The 14,497-nt window shown below is 40.0% G+C and overlaps 1 protein-coding gene across 50 annotated transcripts in view; it reads left to right on the top strand.

Moving 5' to 3' along the window:
- EPB41 (erythrocyte membrane protein band 4.1) overlaps positions 1-14,497 on the top strand; it is a 228,658-nt gene that overhangs the window by 134,763 nt on the left and 79,398 nt on the right. For all 50 annotated transcript variants that reach the window (XM_070078946.2, XM_070078923.2, XM_070078944.2 and 47 more), the window contains exons 7-9: positions 1,265-1,483; positions 10,770-10,857; positions 14,101-14,253. In XM_070078946.2, coding sequence (XP_069935047.1) covers positions 1,265-1,483; positions 10,770-10,857; positions 14,101-14,253 — 460 coding nt within the window. The remainder of the gene's footprint in view (positions 1-1,264; positions 1,484-10,769; positions 10,858-14,100; positions 14,254-14,497) is intronic.

The following is a 14,497-nucleotide window of genomic DNA, read 5'->3' as shown; positions in this document are numbered from 1 at the left end:
AAGCTGGATTAGACAGAGGATCCAGGACTTGATCCAGGCACTCCAATATGCCACAATGCTTGCCTCATGCCCTTTACAAAAAGAACGCAATGATTAATTGTAGATAGCAAACATTATTACTTATGCATGTGTTACTCAACATCTTATGGTAAAAAACCAGGTGATTCTAGTTTAGGAATTTTCAATTTAATTATACTTTCCTGTTTAGTTAAAGAGGCTGAACTAGTCAACTCAGTCAGAATGAGTAGCAAGGTCAGAGCCCTGTGACCATTACCCTGATAGAAGTGTCTGTTGTATGTTAAAGTACTTGGTTGGTTTGTTGGAGTGACCTGTTTTAACTGCTTATCTGAATTCCCAGAAGTTATTAAATTAGTCATATATGGTGGCTGATAGTGTTTGGAAGGTTACATCCAACTTAACCCATCTTGGAGGAAAAACATACCAGAAGGGTCATAGCCTAGTGAAAATGTAGGATGTATTTTAGGATGTATTTTAGGATGTATTTATTTGAGAGGCAGGGTTATGGAGAGGCAGAGGCAGAGGCAGAGAGAGAGAGAGAGAGAGAGAGGTCTTCCATCCAGTGGTTCACTCCCCAAATGGTCACAATGACCGGGACTTGAATCAGCACCCATATGGGATGCTGGCACTGCAGACGGCAGCTTTACCTGCTACGCCACAGCGCCAGCTCCAATGTCATCTTTGTGTATGAAGGACAATATTTGTACATTTGGCAAAGCAGAGTAATAGAAAATAAAGGACTGGCTTTGGTGCCCAGCAAGCTTTATTACTATGTCACACTGAGAAGCCAAGCCCTTGGGTTGCCTCCTCTTCTATAATCTGACATTGAAACCCGCCTCACATGTTTTTTTGGTGAAGATGAGAAAATTACTGTGTATGTGATAATATTCTCAACAAAATGTTAGTTTCTTTATCTCCTCCAGACTTTCCCAGCTTTTTGTCTTTTCTACCTAATCTGCATTCTACCATGAGTCTAACACAGTGACAGTATTTCTTTTTGTTTATGGGAAAGTTTCAAACATACAAAAAGGAAACAATGGTAAATGAATGACCATCTGCCACTACCTACATTGAACAATTATTAATACCTATATTATCTAATGGTTACTTAATCTTTCTTTTCTTCTTATTTCTTATTTTTCTTTTCTGCTTCTCTCCCCCCCCCCATTTTCTTCCTTTTCTCTCTATTTTATCATTATTGTTATTCTTATTGACCTGATAACATCTTTTCTTTTTTGACTTGTAGATACTATTTATGTCTTCAGCTTCGCCAAGACATAGTTTCAGGACGTCTGCCGTGTTCCTTTGCAACCTTAGCATTATTGGGTTCTTACACCATCCAGTCTGAGTTGGGAGACTATGACCCAGAACTCCATGGAGTGGATTATGTTAGTGATTTTAAAGTGGCTCCAAATCAGACCAAGGAACTTGAAGAGAAGGTCATGGAACTGCATAAATCATACAGGTGAATATGTCTCCAGGGTTTGTTCTATATTGCTTTGGCGTTAAGTTTAAACCCTTGACCTTGTATTGATTCAGTGTTTGCCTAAGAGGGGTCATGGTGCCGTAGAAACAGTCAGAATGAACTTTTGTGAGTAAGTGGTAGGCGAGTCATTTAAGCTCTCTGAACATATTTTCCAGCAGAATAATGGGCATTGCATTGTAGGATGAAAACTAAGTGAGACAAATCACTTTACACAGTGCCTGGAACATAATAGGTACTCAATAAGTGATAGCTGTTATTGCTATTGCCTTTAAAAAAAAACAGTCTTTATTTTTTGAAATCTTTTTTTTTAATTTGAGAGAGAGAGAGAGAGAGACAGAGATGGACAGATATAAAGGAAAGAGAGAAAAGGAAGGAGAGCTCTCATCTGTGGTTTACTCCCTAAGTGCATACAATGCTGAGACTGGGCCAGACCGAAGTGGAGGGCCAGAAATTCAATCCAGGTCTCCCACGTGGGTGGCAGGGACTCAGTTACTTGAGCTATCACTGTTGTCTCCTGGGGTCTGCATTGGCAGAAAGCTGGAGTCAGGAATGGCGACAGGACTGAAACCCAGGCACTGTGATAGGATGTGGTTATCCCAAGTGGACACAGTCCCCCACCTTGCCTTTTTCCCCCGCTGGATTTTTAAGCTTATGCTGTATAATGTGCCTTGGAATCTTAAGACAGGGATTTTTAACTTGAGATCTACATATGTGGATAGATTTCAGAAGGTCCATGAAACCCCCCTGTGAAGGTATTTGTAAAAGTTTTTATGAAATTCATGTACTGCTTTTTTCATGAAACCTGTTGGTGATGTCAGAGCAAGGGCATGTAGCCTGTCTGAGCTAGGTTGGAATCTTGGCTCTGCTTTGTCTGAGCCTTATGATTTAAGTAATTTACTTAGAATTTGTCTCAGATTCTCTATGTCTAATAGAGATTAAAACCTCAGAAGAAATAGTGTGATTTTTTAGGTTTAGAAAAGGTAATATATGTAAAACGCTTACTAGGATGTCACTGTGTTTTCACAGAATATTCTATAAGTGTTAGCTGATATTAAAGTGCTGGAGTAATTTGTGTTTCTTTCTACCATATATCCATTTTTATTCAAGTGACTTGCTATAACTAAATTTTACAGTTGGCTCAAAGAGAATTCCAAAGAGTTGTCCGTTCATTTGCCATGGTAATAACAAGCATTCAGTGTAGCCCTTGAACCAACTTATGCCTTCTTGTGGTACCAATAGGGTTGCAATGATAGGAATGCTTCAGATAAGAGAGGTTTAACTCAGGATGCCCCCAGTAAGTTTGGACACCTGTCACGAGAACCATAAGGACTTTAATGTCTGTAACCTACAAAACAGTAGGCTTCTGAGAGTCACCCAGCTCTCTAGGGGTAGAGAACTACCACAGTTTGCTTTAAAGTTCTGGCTTATACAATCCACTGCACTGGTTTCTGGGATCACTAAACAACCATTTTAAAACTCGTTAATGATTTTAACTGAAGGATGTTATGTTATCTTTGAATATATTTTAGAACTACTATTTATATTCTAAAAATTTATTTGTATAAGATATATATAAAACTTATACATACAAAAGCAAGTATTGGACAGAAACAATCAAAATAATTGATTTGTTACAATGTAATAATTGTAAGGGAATATTCTTTTTATTTTATAATTTAAAATAATTTTTATTAACAGTAGTAGTATAACTGGGCAGTCATAAAATAGTAAAAGAAATTATCTTACTGCTGCCATAAAGCTGCACTGCAAAAAATAGTGGTTTCAGATTATGACTGATACTTTATCTCTGATGATTCTGTTTATAGTTAATTTGTTATAATAAAATCTCATGTTTGAAAAGACTGCCTAGAGTCTAACTCTCATCCTATGCTTGGCTTTCTTTTGCAGTGTTATTACATAATATTCATTATAGTTGCAAGTAGCTAATTATTATCCATTTATTATTATGTGTCAGATACTATGCTAAGTTCTTCAGTAAGAGTATCACATTTAATCTTTTTTTTTTTTTGTACCTGAGAGTGAGTTTATCAGCTCCATCCTGAGGACAGGTCTCGCGTTGGAGGGGTGGGGAACGAGGCACACGCAGCTCCCTCATCAGCTGGTGGGAGTAGCCCTCAGGGACTGCGATGGGTAGGTGCCAGGAGACATCCCAGCACCTGGAGGTCCTTGCACATTTAATCTTTATAACCATCCTTTGAGTTAGGCCAAGGGTTCTGACAGGGTGGTCTATAGATCCTGATGATCTCCATGATTCTTTCAAGGGGCTAAGAAGTCAAAGTTATTTTCATAATAATGCTACAGTGTTATTTGCTTTTTTCACTGGGTTGAAATGGATAGAGTGCAAATCAAGGCAGTTAACACCAAACTGTACTAATGTCATATTCTTCCCCAACATGCACATGCAGATAAAAAATTAAAAGGGCCTGAAAACTTAAGAATAACCTTAACAAAACAGTAAAATATTAATTTTATTAAATCCTGGTTAATAGTCTGTGTGATTAAATGGGAAGTACACAGAAAGCCTTTCTACTACAAATTGAAGTCGTCTTGGGGAAATGCACTGGTGTAATTGAGTTATGAACTAAATTAGCCTCTTATGTTTTTTTAAAGATTTTATCTATTTTTTTGAGAGGTAGAATTACAGACAGAGAGAAGGAGATACAGAAAGGTCTTGCATCCACTGGTTCACTCCCCAAATGACTGGAGCTGGGCCGATTCGAAGCCAGGAAGCAGGAGCTTCTTTCTGGTCTCCCATGTGGGTGCAGGGACCCAAGCACTTGGGCCATCTTCCACTGCTTTCCCAGGCCATAGCAGAGAACTGGATTGGAAGAGGCGTGTTATTTAGAAAATTAATATTTTAACTTTTTCTTAGTTTTAATTTCTAATATAGTAAGCACTGATAGATATAACCCACATGAAACAAAAGCTCTTTGGCATCCTCAATAATTAAGAGACGAAAGAAGTCCTGTGGCCAAAGAAGTTCAAGGGCCACTGAGTTAGGTGACAGGGTACCACTGGGGTTAAAAGCATTCACTCTGGAGTCAGTCTTTGAAATATTTTAAAATTTATACTCCGTTCTTTAACGTCTATGTGACTCTTAGTTACTTAAGCCCTCTAGGTTTTTGTTTTCTTCACATGGGGATGATATGTGAATTTTGTAATTGTTACATCATAAAATTCATGTAAAATGCTTAGCACAGTTACTAGCATATATGCATAATAAGAGTTCAAATATTTGCTGGGAAAATCATAATTCTTATCCCCATTTTACAAATGATGAATGTGAGTCTGGATTTGAGGAACCACAATTAGAAGTTAAAAGACTTTAAATCTAAATAAAAATACAAAGGGTTGCAGTCCAGGTGGTATCCAATCAGCTGTATGATTGAACTGTGATGGATCACTATGACTAGGAAACGTAGAGTTCTGTAACTGTGGAGTTCCTGTGCTCCTTTTTGGAAAGATTGGTGACCCTCTCTAATGGAAAGCCAAGTGAAATATTTATGTCCAACAACATGGTGTTTTCACTAGCCCAGAAAACTTCTGCTGAGACATAAGTATTTTGTTATGTATTGAAAAGAACAAGCAATTACCACCCTGCTCCTAAGACAAATAGGAGACAGCCTATGTGAGTGAAACCCTTAATAGTGGCCCTTTGCCCAGACAGGGATTTTGAAGCTACAATTAAACACTTTAAATCTACATTAGCAAATGAAGCTTTAAAATTAATTACCTTCCATTTATGGGTATTAGTAAGGTATGTAAACTTGTCAGTTGTCCCCTATTTAATTATTTGAAATCACAATCCTTAATTAGGAGGTGCAACTAGCATTTTAAAAAGGCTGTCAAAGAACACTGGAACTCACTGAATGGTCTATCTTGACCCCACTTGCTTAAAAAAATAAATACAGGGAAAGCTGGCTATAACTTCTCTTTTTAATGAGCAAGAGTTAACCAATGCTCAGAGTTCCCTAGCTACTTTTGTAAGCTGCCATTCTCAGAAGCAGTGAATTATTAGCTGTTAATGAGTAAATTTGTGATGATACTCTTGGTGGTTTAGGGCTATCTGATTTCTTCTAGCTGGTTTGTTATGATTTCAAAGATTTTTTAAGAGATTTATTTGAAAGGCAGATACAGTGAGAGAGAGAGAATGAGAATGAGAATCTTCTATCTACTGGAGAGAGAGAGAGAGAGAGAGAGAGAGAGAGAGAGAGAGAGAGAGAGAAGGAAGATGAGAATGAGAATCTTCTATCCACTGGTTTACTCCCCAAATGGCCACAACAGCCAGGGCTGAGCCAGGCCAAAGCAAGGAACCAATAGCTTCTTCTGGGTCTCCCACATGGGCGCAGGGGCCCAGGGACTTGGGCCATCTTCTGCTGCTTTCCCAGGCCATTAGCAGGGAGTTGGATTGGGACTGAAGCAGCTGAGACTTGAACCAGTCCCCTTGTGGGATGACAGCACTGCAGACAGAGGCTTAACCTTTAATGGTACAGCACTGGCTCCCATTTAAAAATAACTTAAATTTAATTTGCAACAGTGTTTTGTAAAATCAATTGATTGGTAAAATTTAAATGTGCAAATATCCATGAATGGTGTGATTATAGAAGATTTTCTTTGTGCTCTTAACATTTTCCATATTCCACTCAATAAATATGCATTATTTTTAATCATTAGAAAAAGCTTTCTAGAACGTTAGGTGGAGCAGAACAAAGTAGTCATCCATGCAGAGAGGTGAGCTGGCTTGGGACGTTGAGGCCTAAGCAGGGGAGCATCCTGACATGAGCAGTCAGAGCTCAAATGGATGAGGAAGGTAGTGTGTATGGGAGCCTGGGTTGAAGGTAGGATTCAGAGACGAAGCCAGACAAGAAGGACATTCATTTTGGGGTATTTTGCATCCACATAGATAAGCAGGTTGAGGAAATTGTCCACAGCAGGAGTGGTCTGGGGCCAGCACTGTGGCATGCAGGTTAAGCCGCTGCCTGTGATGCTAACATCTTGTATGGGTGCTGGTTCAAGTCTCTGCTGCTCCACTTCCCTCCACACCCTGCTAATGTTCCTGGGAAAGCAGTAGAGGATGGCCTAAGTGCTTGGGCCCTTGCACACATGTGGGGGACCTGGAAGAAGCTCCTGGTTTCTGGCTTCATTTGGGCACAACTCCAGCCATTGTGGCCATTCGGGGAGTGAACCAGCAGATGGAAGATCTCTTTCTCTGTCTCTCCCTCCCTCTCTCTCTCTCTCTATGTAACTCTGCCTTTTAAAAAAAATAATGATTTTTTTTTTAAAAAAGTAATTCTTCTTATGACTGCTTCTCATAATTCTTGATGGCAACAATGAGACCTGTATGAGTATTTAATTCAATAAATATGATTTAACACCTCAACTCCATCACGGCTTAAAGCTTATCAAGAGGCCAGCGCTGTGGCATAGTGGGCTAAGCCCCTGCCTGTGGCACTGGAATCCCATGTGGATGCCAGTTCAAGTCCCAGTTGCTCTTCTTCCGGTCCAGCTCTCTGCTATGGCCTGGGAAAGCAGTGGAAGATGGCCCAAGTGCTTGGGCCCCTGCACCACATGGAGGACCCAGAAGCAGCTCTGGCTTCAGATCAGCTCAGCTCTGGCCATTGCAGCCATTTGGGGATTAAACCAGCAGATGGAAAACCTTTTTGTCTGTAACTCTACCTCTCAAATAAATAAGTAAAATCTTTAAAAAAAAAAAAAAAAAAAGCTTATCAACATAAAAAATCAGTCCAATTCATGTGTCTCCTGAGAAATCTGCTAATTAAATTAATTATTTTCCAACACAGGGCCATAACTCAGTACAATCAACACAGAATTGTGAACAACTCAGCAGCATAATTGCTCCTAAAAGATGAATCTTCAGTTTTTTGTAAAGCTACTTAAGATTTTAACAGTCACATAGATATGCTTCATGTAAAACTTGTGTTTTGGAAATGTGTATCCATCCAAGCAAGAAGATCAAGTTATATTTTAATCACATTAGCAGAGCTTACTTTTTTTTGCAGAGTAGCAAGGTCTTATTGGGGACAGGGCATCCATCAGAATGGAAAGGGCAGAGAAAGTGCCCACACTCAGACTGGGGGAAAGCAAGATTACATGGTTGAATGGAGAGCAGAGCTTACTCTTAAAAAACAATTTGGAGAGAGGGCCAGTACTGTGGCATAGTGGGTAAAGCACCAGCTTCTTATATGGGTGCCCACTTCCAATCCAGCTCCCTGCTAATGGTGTCTGGGAAAGCAGCAGGAAGATGGCCCAAGTACTTGGGCCCCTGCACCCATGTGGGAGACCTAGAAGTTCCTGCCTTCAGCCTGGCTCAGCACTGGCTGTTGCAGTCATTTGGGGAGTAAACCAGCAGATGGAAGATCTCTCTCTGCCTCTCCCTGTCTCTGTAAACTCTGCCTGTTAAATAAACAAAAAATAAATCTTAAAAAAACCACTTATTTATAGAAGCATTTATCTACATAGTTTGAAATTTAAATCTGTATTCAAAGTGAGCCTGTAATTGTCACATAGAGTTGGAGGAGTGAATGTAGGGGAGATTTTCATCATTATTGCTTCATTTAGTGTTTTTTTTTTTTTAGAAAAAAATTTTATTTATTTGAAAGAGTTATAGAGAGAGTTAGAACCAGAGAGAGAGGTCTTCCATTCCACTGGTTTACTCCCCAAATGACCACAATGACCGGAGCTGGTCTGATTTGAAGCTAGAAGCCAGGGGCTTCTTCCAGGTCTCCCACTCTGGTGCAGAGGCCCAAGGAGTTGGGCCTTCTTCTACTGATTTCCCAGGCCATAACAGAGAGCTGGACTGGAAGAGGAGCAGCCGGGACTCGAACCTGTGCCCATATGGGATGCCAGCATTGCAGGCTGGGGCTTTAACCTGCTACGCCACAGTGTTGGCCCCAATTTAGTGTTTTAAAATTCATTTTCAAATTCAACTGATCCAAATAATTTCTCTTTTTTTTTTTTAAAGATTTTTTATTTATTTATTTGACAAGTAGAGTTACAGACAGTGTGAGGGAGAAACAGAGAGAAAGGTCTTCCTTCCATTGGTTCACCCCCCAAATGGCCGCTACGGCCGGCACACTTCGCCGATCCCAAGCCAGGAGCCAGGTGCTTCCTCCTGGTCTCTCATGCGGGTGCAGGGCCCAAGCACTTGGGCCATCTTCCACTGCCTTCCCCGGCCACAGCAGAGAGCTGGACTGGAAGAGGAGCAACCGGGGCTAGAACCCAGGGCCCATATGGGATTCCAGCGCCACAGGCGCCAGCCCCATTTCTCTTTATTTTGTCATCTGTGTATAGTTGGACTACTGAACTGTTATAAAACTCAGGTTGCAATAATAAACATTTATAGTTTACAGAGCCGTTTTACAACAATTATTCATTCATTCATTCAGTAAAGACTCCCCCACCCATATCTCCCAAAAATCATCGCCTATCCTAGTGTCTGGAAATAGTTATTATGATTTCTTCCTTTACAGAGAAAATTAGGGAGACACCGACTCACTACTCATAAATGCAGGAGGTAGATTTCCAGCCCTTGTGACTGGAGTCCTGACCTAGGTCTGCTGCCTCACACCAAGAGTCTCAACTTGCGTTGTGGTGCAGCAGGTTAAAGCCTCTGCCTGCAATGCCGGCATCCCACATGGGCGCCAGTCTGGGAGATCCACAAGAAGCTCCTGACTCCTGGCTTCAGGCTGGCAGAGCCCTGGGCAGCGTGGCCATTTGGGGAATGAACCAGCAGATGGAAGATCTCTTCCTCTCTCCCCAGCTCTCTCTGTAACTCTTCCTTTCAAACAACAAAACAAAACAACACAAAAAAGTCTTAACCCTCTTGTGACCGTGTGATCCCTCAAATCTATTTCTTAAAGTGTTGGATGCTGTAATCTTCTTGCTCTACTCCAGTTTCAAAAATCGCAAAATTCATCCTGTCAACAAGAGGAACAACAGAGAACATAAAATAATTTGGAATAACTTTAACTAGAAAAGTATATATCTTAAATGGGAAAAAAAATTGAAACTGTAAAGCTTTCCTGAGATGTTTTTAATGACCAGAATAGGCAGACTTGCATAGGAGTTCATTTTCACAGTGTCCTTTGTTCATCTTTAACTTCAGGGCCATTAATAAGTAGAATTCTGATATGCTTTAGCGGTTGTTAAAAGTTTATTCTGGAAGCTGCGTCATAACAAATCCCCACCCCTGGGATTTTTTTTTTTTTCCTTTTGGTTTTTGTTCTAAGGAATCTTTTGTTCTTTTTAATGAGGGTAAAGACAGATGGGTTAGGACTAGACTTTCCCTGTTAAATGAAGAGATCCCTGCTGCTTTCTATAGCTTGAGGCTGTCTTATGGGAAACTGGCATTTATGTGTTTTTTTCTTTGGGGACTGAGGCTGTGTTATTGTTACCAAGAAACTATATTTGATTGGTCTGAATTATGCAGCATTAGGAGTCATCTCTTTCTGTAGAAAATACAACATAACTCATGTGCACTATTCAAAAGAGATGAAACTCTAAAGGAGAAAAACCAGCACAGTGTTTACAGTGAGACTGATGGTTTTCAAGCAAATCTAATTCATTATATGCTTAATAATGAAGACATCTTAATAACAGAGAATGCATTATCTATGTGCTTCTATTAACCAATTTATTTTGTTTAGATCAGTGGGCAGGACACCATCTGTTACCAGGAATGTTCTTTTCATCAAGCCTACCCCTATTAAGAGCCCAAGTTAAGTAACATCAGCTGCCCTTTTGTTTAATTTTCATAATAACTCAATTCAGGGATATGGAGAGAAAAGGGCAGCTAAGAGGATATTGTAAATTGCGCCATGCCCTTAGAGGATTTAATTTGGTCATCTCCTTGCAAGAAAATTAATGGGAGGAGTTCACGTGTGTTGAAGAAAAAGGCTGAAGAGAGGGGGGGCAGAAATAATGATGAATGAGGTAGCTTTAAGGAAATTGTTGAGTAGAATTGAAGCGTTTTTTCTCTAATAAAGTTTTGATCTTTCATTTCCCCAAGAACTCTTTTTCTAAGGCATATTTTAATTATTTAGATACAGGTGTCAATAGAAGTCCTGTTCCATAACAATCTATTTTCAGGACTATTACATATAGCTTGTATACATTTTAGTATATGTATATGTTTATGTGTAATCTATAAAACACAATGAATATACAAATGTTATTACCATACATATTGACACTTGAATAATTTTTAATTTTTATTCTATTAAAGGTCCATGACTCCAGCTCAGGCTGACTTGGAATTTCTTGAGAATGCCAAAAAGTTGTCTATGTATGGAGTTGATCTTCATAAAGCAAAGGTAAATTGATGGTAACTTTGGCCTTTGCGTGTATCTCATCTGCTGTGGTTTGGATAAAGTCTGTGTTCCCAAAGGTTCTGGTGCTGGAGGCTTGGTCCCCAGTGTGGTAATGTTGAGGTGGTAGATCCTTTAGGAGGTGGGGTATAGTGGAAGTGATAAGGTTACGACGGTACCACCCTTTTAAGGGATTAATGTAGATCTCACAGGACTGGGTTAGTTCCTGTAATAACGAATGGATTTATTAAAGGAGCGCAGCAAATTCCCTGACTCTCTTTCTTCTGCATGTGCTGCTCACCGCGGTGCAAACCGTGCTCTGGTGAAGCCGGGCAGATGCCAACCCCATGCTCTTGAACCTCCAGACTGAACTAAATAAACCTCTTTTCCTTATAAAGTACTCAACCGCAGGTATTTTGTTTTAACAATAAAAGACAGACTAATAAAAAAAATCTGTGTCACACCAATATTTACCTGGGGTAGAAATAGTAGTTTTTGTTTGGATTTTAAGTGTATCAGTTGAACCAATCAAAAGTATCAACTGAATCGACCACTAACAATTCCACCATCAGAATAAAGTTTCACATCTAAGTCACTGCAGAGATCAAAGGATGTAGTACCTAGAAAAAAGAAATTGTATTTTCCTAAAATGCAGTTTCATTTGAAAATATAGAGTGGGCCGGCGCTGCAGCTCACTAGGCTAATCCTCCACCTGCAGCGCTGGCACACCGGGTTCTAGTCCCGGTCGGGGCGCCGGATTCTGTCCCGGTTGCTCCTCTTCCTGTCCAACTCTCTGCTATGGCCCAGGAGGGCAGTGGAGGATGGCCCAAGTGCTTGGGCCCTGCACCCCATGGGAGACCAGGAGAAGCACCTGGCTCCTGCCTTCGGATCAGCGTGGTGCGCTGGCCACAGAGCGCTGGCTGCAGCGGCCATTGGAGGATGAACCAATGGAAAAGGAAGACCTTTCTCTCTCTCTCTCTCTCTCACTGTCCACTCTGCCTGTCAAGAAAAAAAAAGAAAAGAAAATATAGAGTGGCAGCAAGGCATGTTTCTCAGCCAACATCAGCTATATCAGAAATCCTGCTGATATGCAGATTCCTGGGTGTCTTCCACGTTTACAAAATTACTCTGCAGGCCAGGCTGTACTAAATGTACTAAATCTCTAGATTCAGTGAGTTTCCCAAATGATTCTAATTCATGCTTGAATATGAGAACCATTGGCCTAGGGTAGTGGTTCTCAGAGTGTAACCTCTAAGCAACATTTCTGGAACTGGCGCTGTGGCCTAGAAGGTAAAGCTGTCACCTGCAGCGCCGGCATTCCATATCGGCGCTGGTGCGAATCCCAGCTACTCCACTTCTGATCCAGCTCTCTGCTATGTCCTGGGAAAGCAGTAGAAGATGGCCCAAGTCCTTGGGCCCTTGTACCCATGTTGGGGACCCAAAAGAAGCTCGTGGCTTTGGATCAGCATAGTTCCAACCATGCAGCCTTTTGGGGAGTGAACCACTGGATGGAAGACCTCTCTCTCTCTGCCTCTGCCTCTGCCTCTCTGTAACTCTTTCAAGTGTGTGTGTGTGTGTGTGTGTGTGTGTGTGTGTATTTAAGACAGCAGCATTTCACATAACCACAGTGGCTCATTTGAGAACTACGAGACTTGGGCATTGGAAACTAGCTTTAGTCCTAATTCTGCTTAATGCAACACGAGAGAATGAATGCTTAAGGCAAGTCCTTTGACCCCTCAGCTTCAGATACAAAATGTCTGGGGAGATTGAGTAGATTGTGAGGGAAAAGGGCTCAAGGGAATGATCAGAGACTCATTCAGAAGAACTAACCTGGAATACACCATCAGGAGACTCAAAACCATATCCAGTGAGAAACATCAGAGGAATTAGGAATAGTTAGCTCATGAAAGAGAAAGTTTGGGGAAGACAAATGTCTGTTTTTAGGCATTTAAAGGACTGGTATGTGAAGGTGAGATTTTACTATGGCTTTAAGATAGAACCTAGAGATGAAAACTATAGGGAAATATACTGTTCATCTCAACTTGACAAATCGCCTAGCAAAGCTGTTCAAAGATGGGATGGGCTACCTCAGTAGACAGTGAGCTCCCTGTCACTGGAAGTATGCCAGGATGGGCAAAGTAGGCACTGGACAGGAATTTAGAAAAGGACATCCAAGCATCTGGTGTGTAATTGGACTAAAATAAACTGTTCGAATTCTCCTATCCTGAGTATCTTGATAGTCTCTTCCTTACTTAAATTCTATTCTAATAAAATTGCATTGCATGTTAGTGGTTTTTCTTGAGAACAAAGAGGGCTGGAACTGTAACTTTTATGAATCTCTAAAGTAAATGATGGGAAGATCAGTACCTCACATCAGGTGCACTTCCAAAACTGAAATTGTGAAGTTTTGCTTTTCAGTTCCTGTTGGACACTGGTGTTAAATCAGGAACAGATGGAGGAGTCAGGCAACATGTTCTTTCCCAAATGTTGTAAAGCAAATTGTTTCTCTAAAGCATACAATTAAGAGAGAGATACAGCTGTACCCACAGACTTAAAAACTTAGAGAGGGCTTCTTGGGAAATCACAGTTATGTAGTCATTGGAGCTGTATGTGATTTTTCCTTCCCTTTTATGCATGTCCATGTAGGCACTCACTTGCTTTACTTTGCTCATTTTGAGAAACAGTAGTGAAACAGCATTTAACTCTCGGTTTGATTACCTAATTGAACAAGTAGTCATCGGTTAGAGGTTAACACAGGTGAATTTTATTTTCCTTCGATTGCATAGATATGTTACATTTAATTTTTAAATATTTTTAATAAAGAAACATGTAAATATGTCTTCATTTTGCCTTAATATTCATTCCTGGCTTAGGGATAATTTTTATAATTTAATATATTTAACATCAATTATTATAAGAATCTAAGATTCTTTTATATTGTATTTTACAGGGATAGAGTCAATTGTTATATCTTCTTTTCTGAAGGAATTGCAATTTTTTTTCATAAAAATAATTATAATTGTGCATGAATATTTGGTAGCATCCATAGGGCTAAGTCCTGACCTCCAGGAAATCATGTGTGGTGACTTAAACATAATAGTCCAATAGATTATGATTGTTAGGTTAAAATTTATTTGTCATTGTATGCTTTGTAACTGGTTTTGGTTATTGATATTTTAAAATTAATAATAGTTAATAGTGTGCTGAGCACTTTGGTCAAAACTAAATGCTAATGCTTTTCTTTTTCAGGACTTGGAAGGAGTAGATATTATCCTGGGTGTCTGCTCTAGTGGCCTTCTGGTTTATAAAGATAAGCTGAGAATTAACCGCTTTCCTTGGCCTAAAGTATTGAAGATTTCTTACAAACGTAGCAGCTTTTTTATCAAGATTCGGCCTGGAGAGGTACAGAATTGGTATTTCTTTCTTCCCAAACCAAGCATAAACTGTATCTAAAGTACCCCTTTGTTCTGTATTTTCCTTGTTAAATCATCTAAGAGGTCTCTATAGCTAACTATTTAGAAGCTGGAAATTCTGTTTTCTAAATTTGTCAGTCCTGAGGTGCTCTGCTTGTCCTTACTACTGGTCTCCTGACATTTCTCTTCCTGTAAGTCAGCATACCTTGCCAAAAGTGAAACTGGGGGTGTTT

This window comes from Oryctolagus cuniculus, chromosome 7, assembly GCF_051225735.1.
Source record: "Oryctolagus cuniculus isolate XC-2025 breed Fujian yellow rabbit chromosome 7, ASM5122573v1, whole genome shotgun sequence".
Lineage (NCBI taxonomy): Eukaryota > Metazoa > Chordata > Mammalia > Lagomorpha > Leporidae > Oryctolagus > Oryctolagus cuniculus.
Note: the sequence above shows the minus strand (reverse complement) of the source record. Positions and strands in the feature narration are given on the sequence as shown.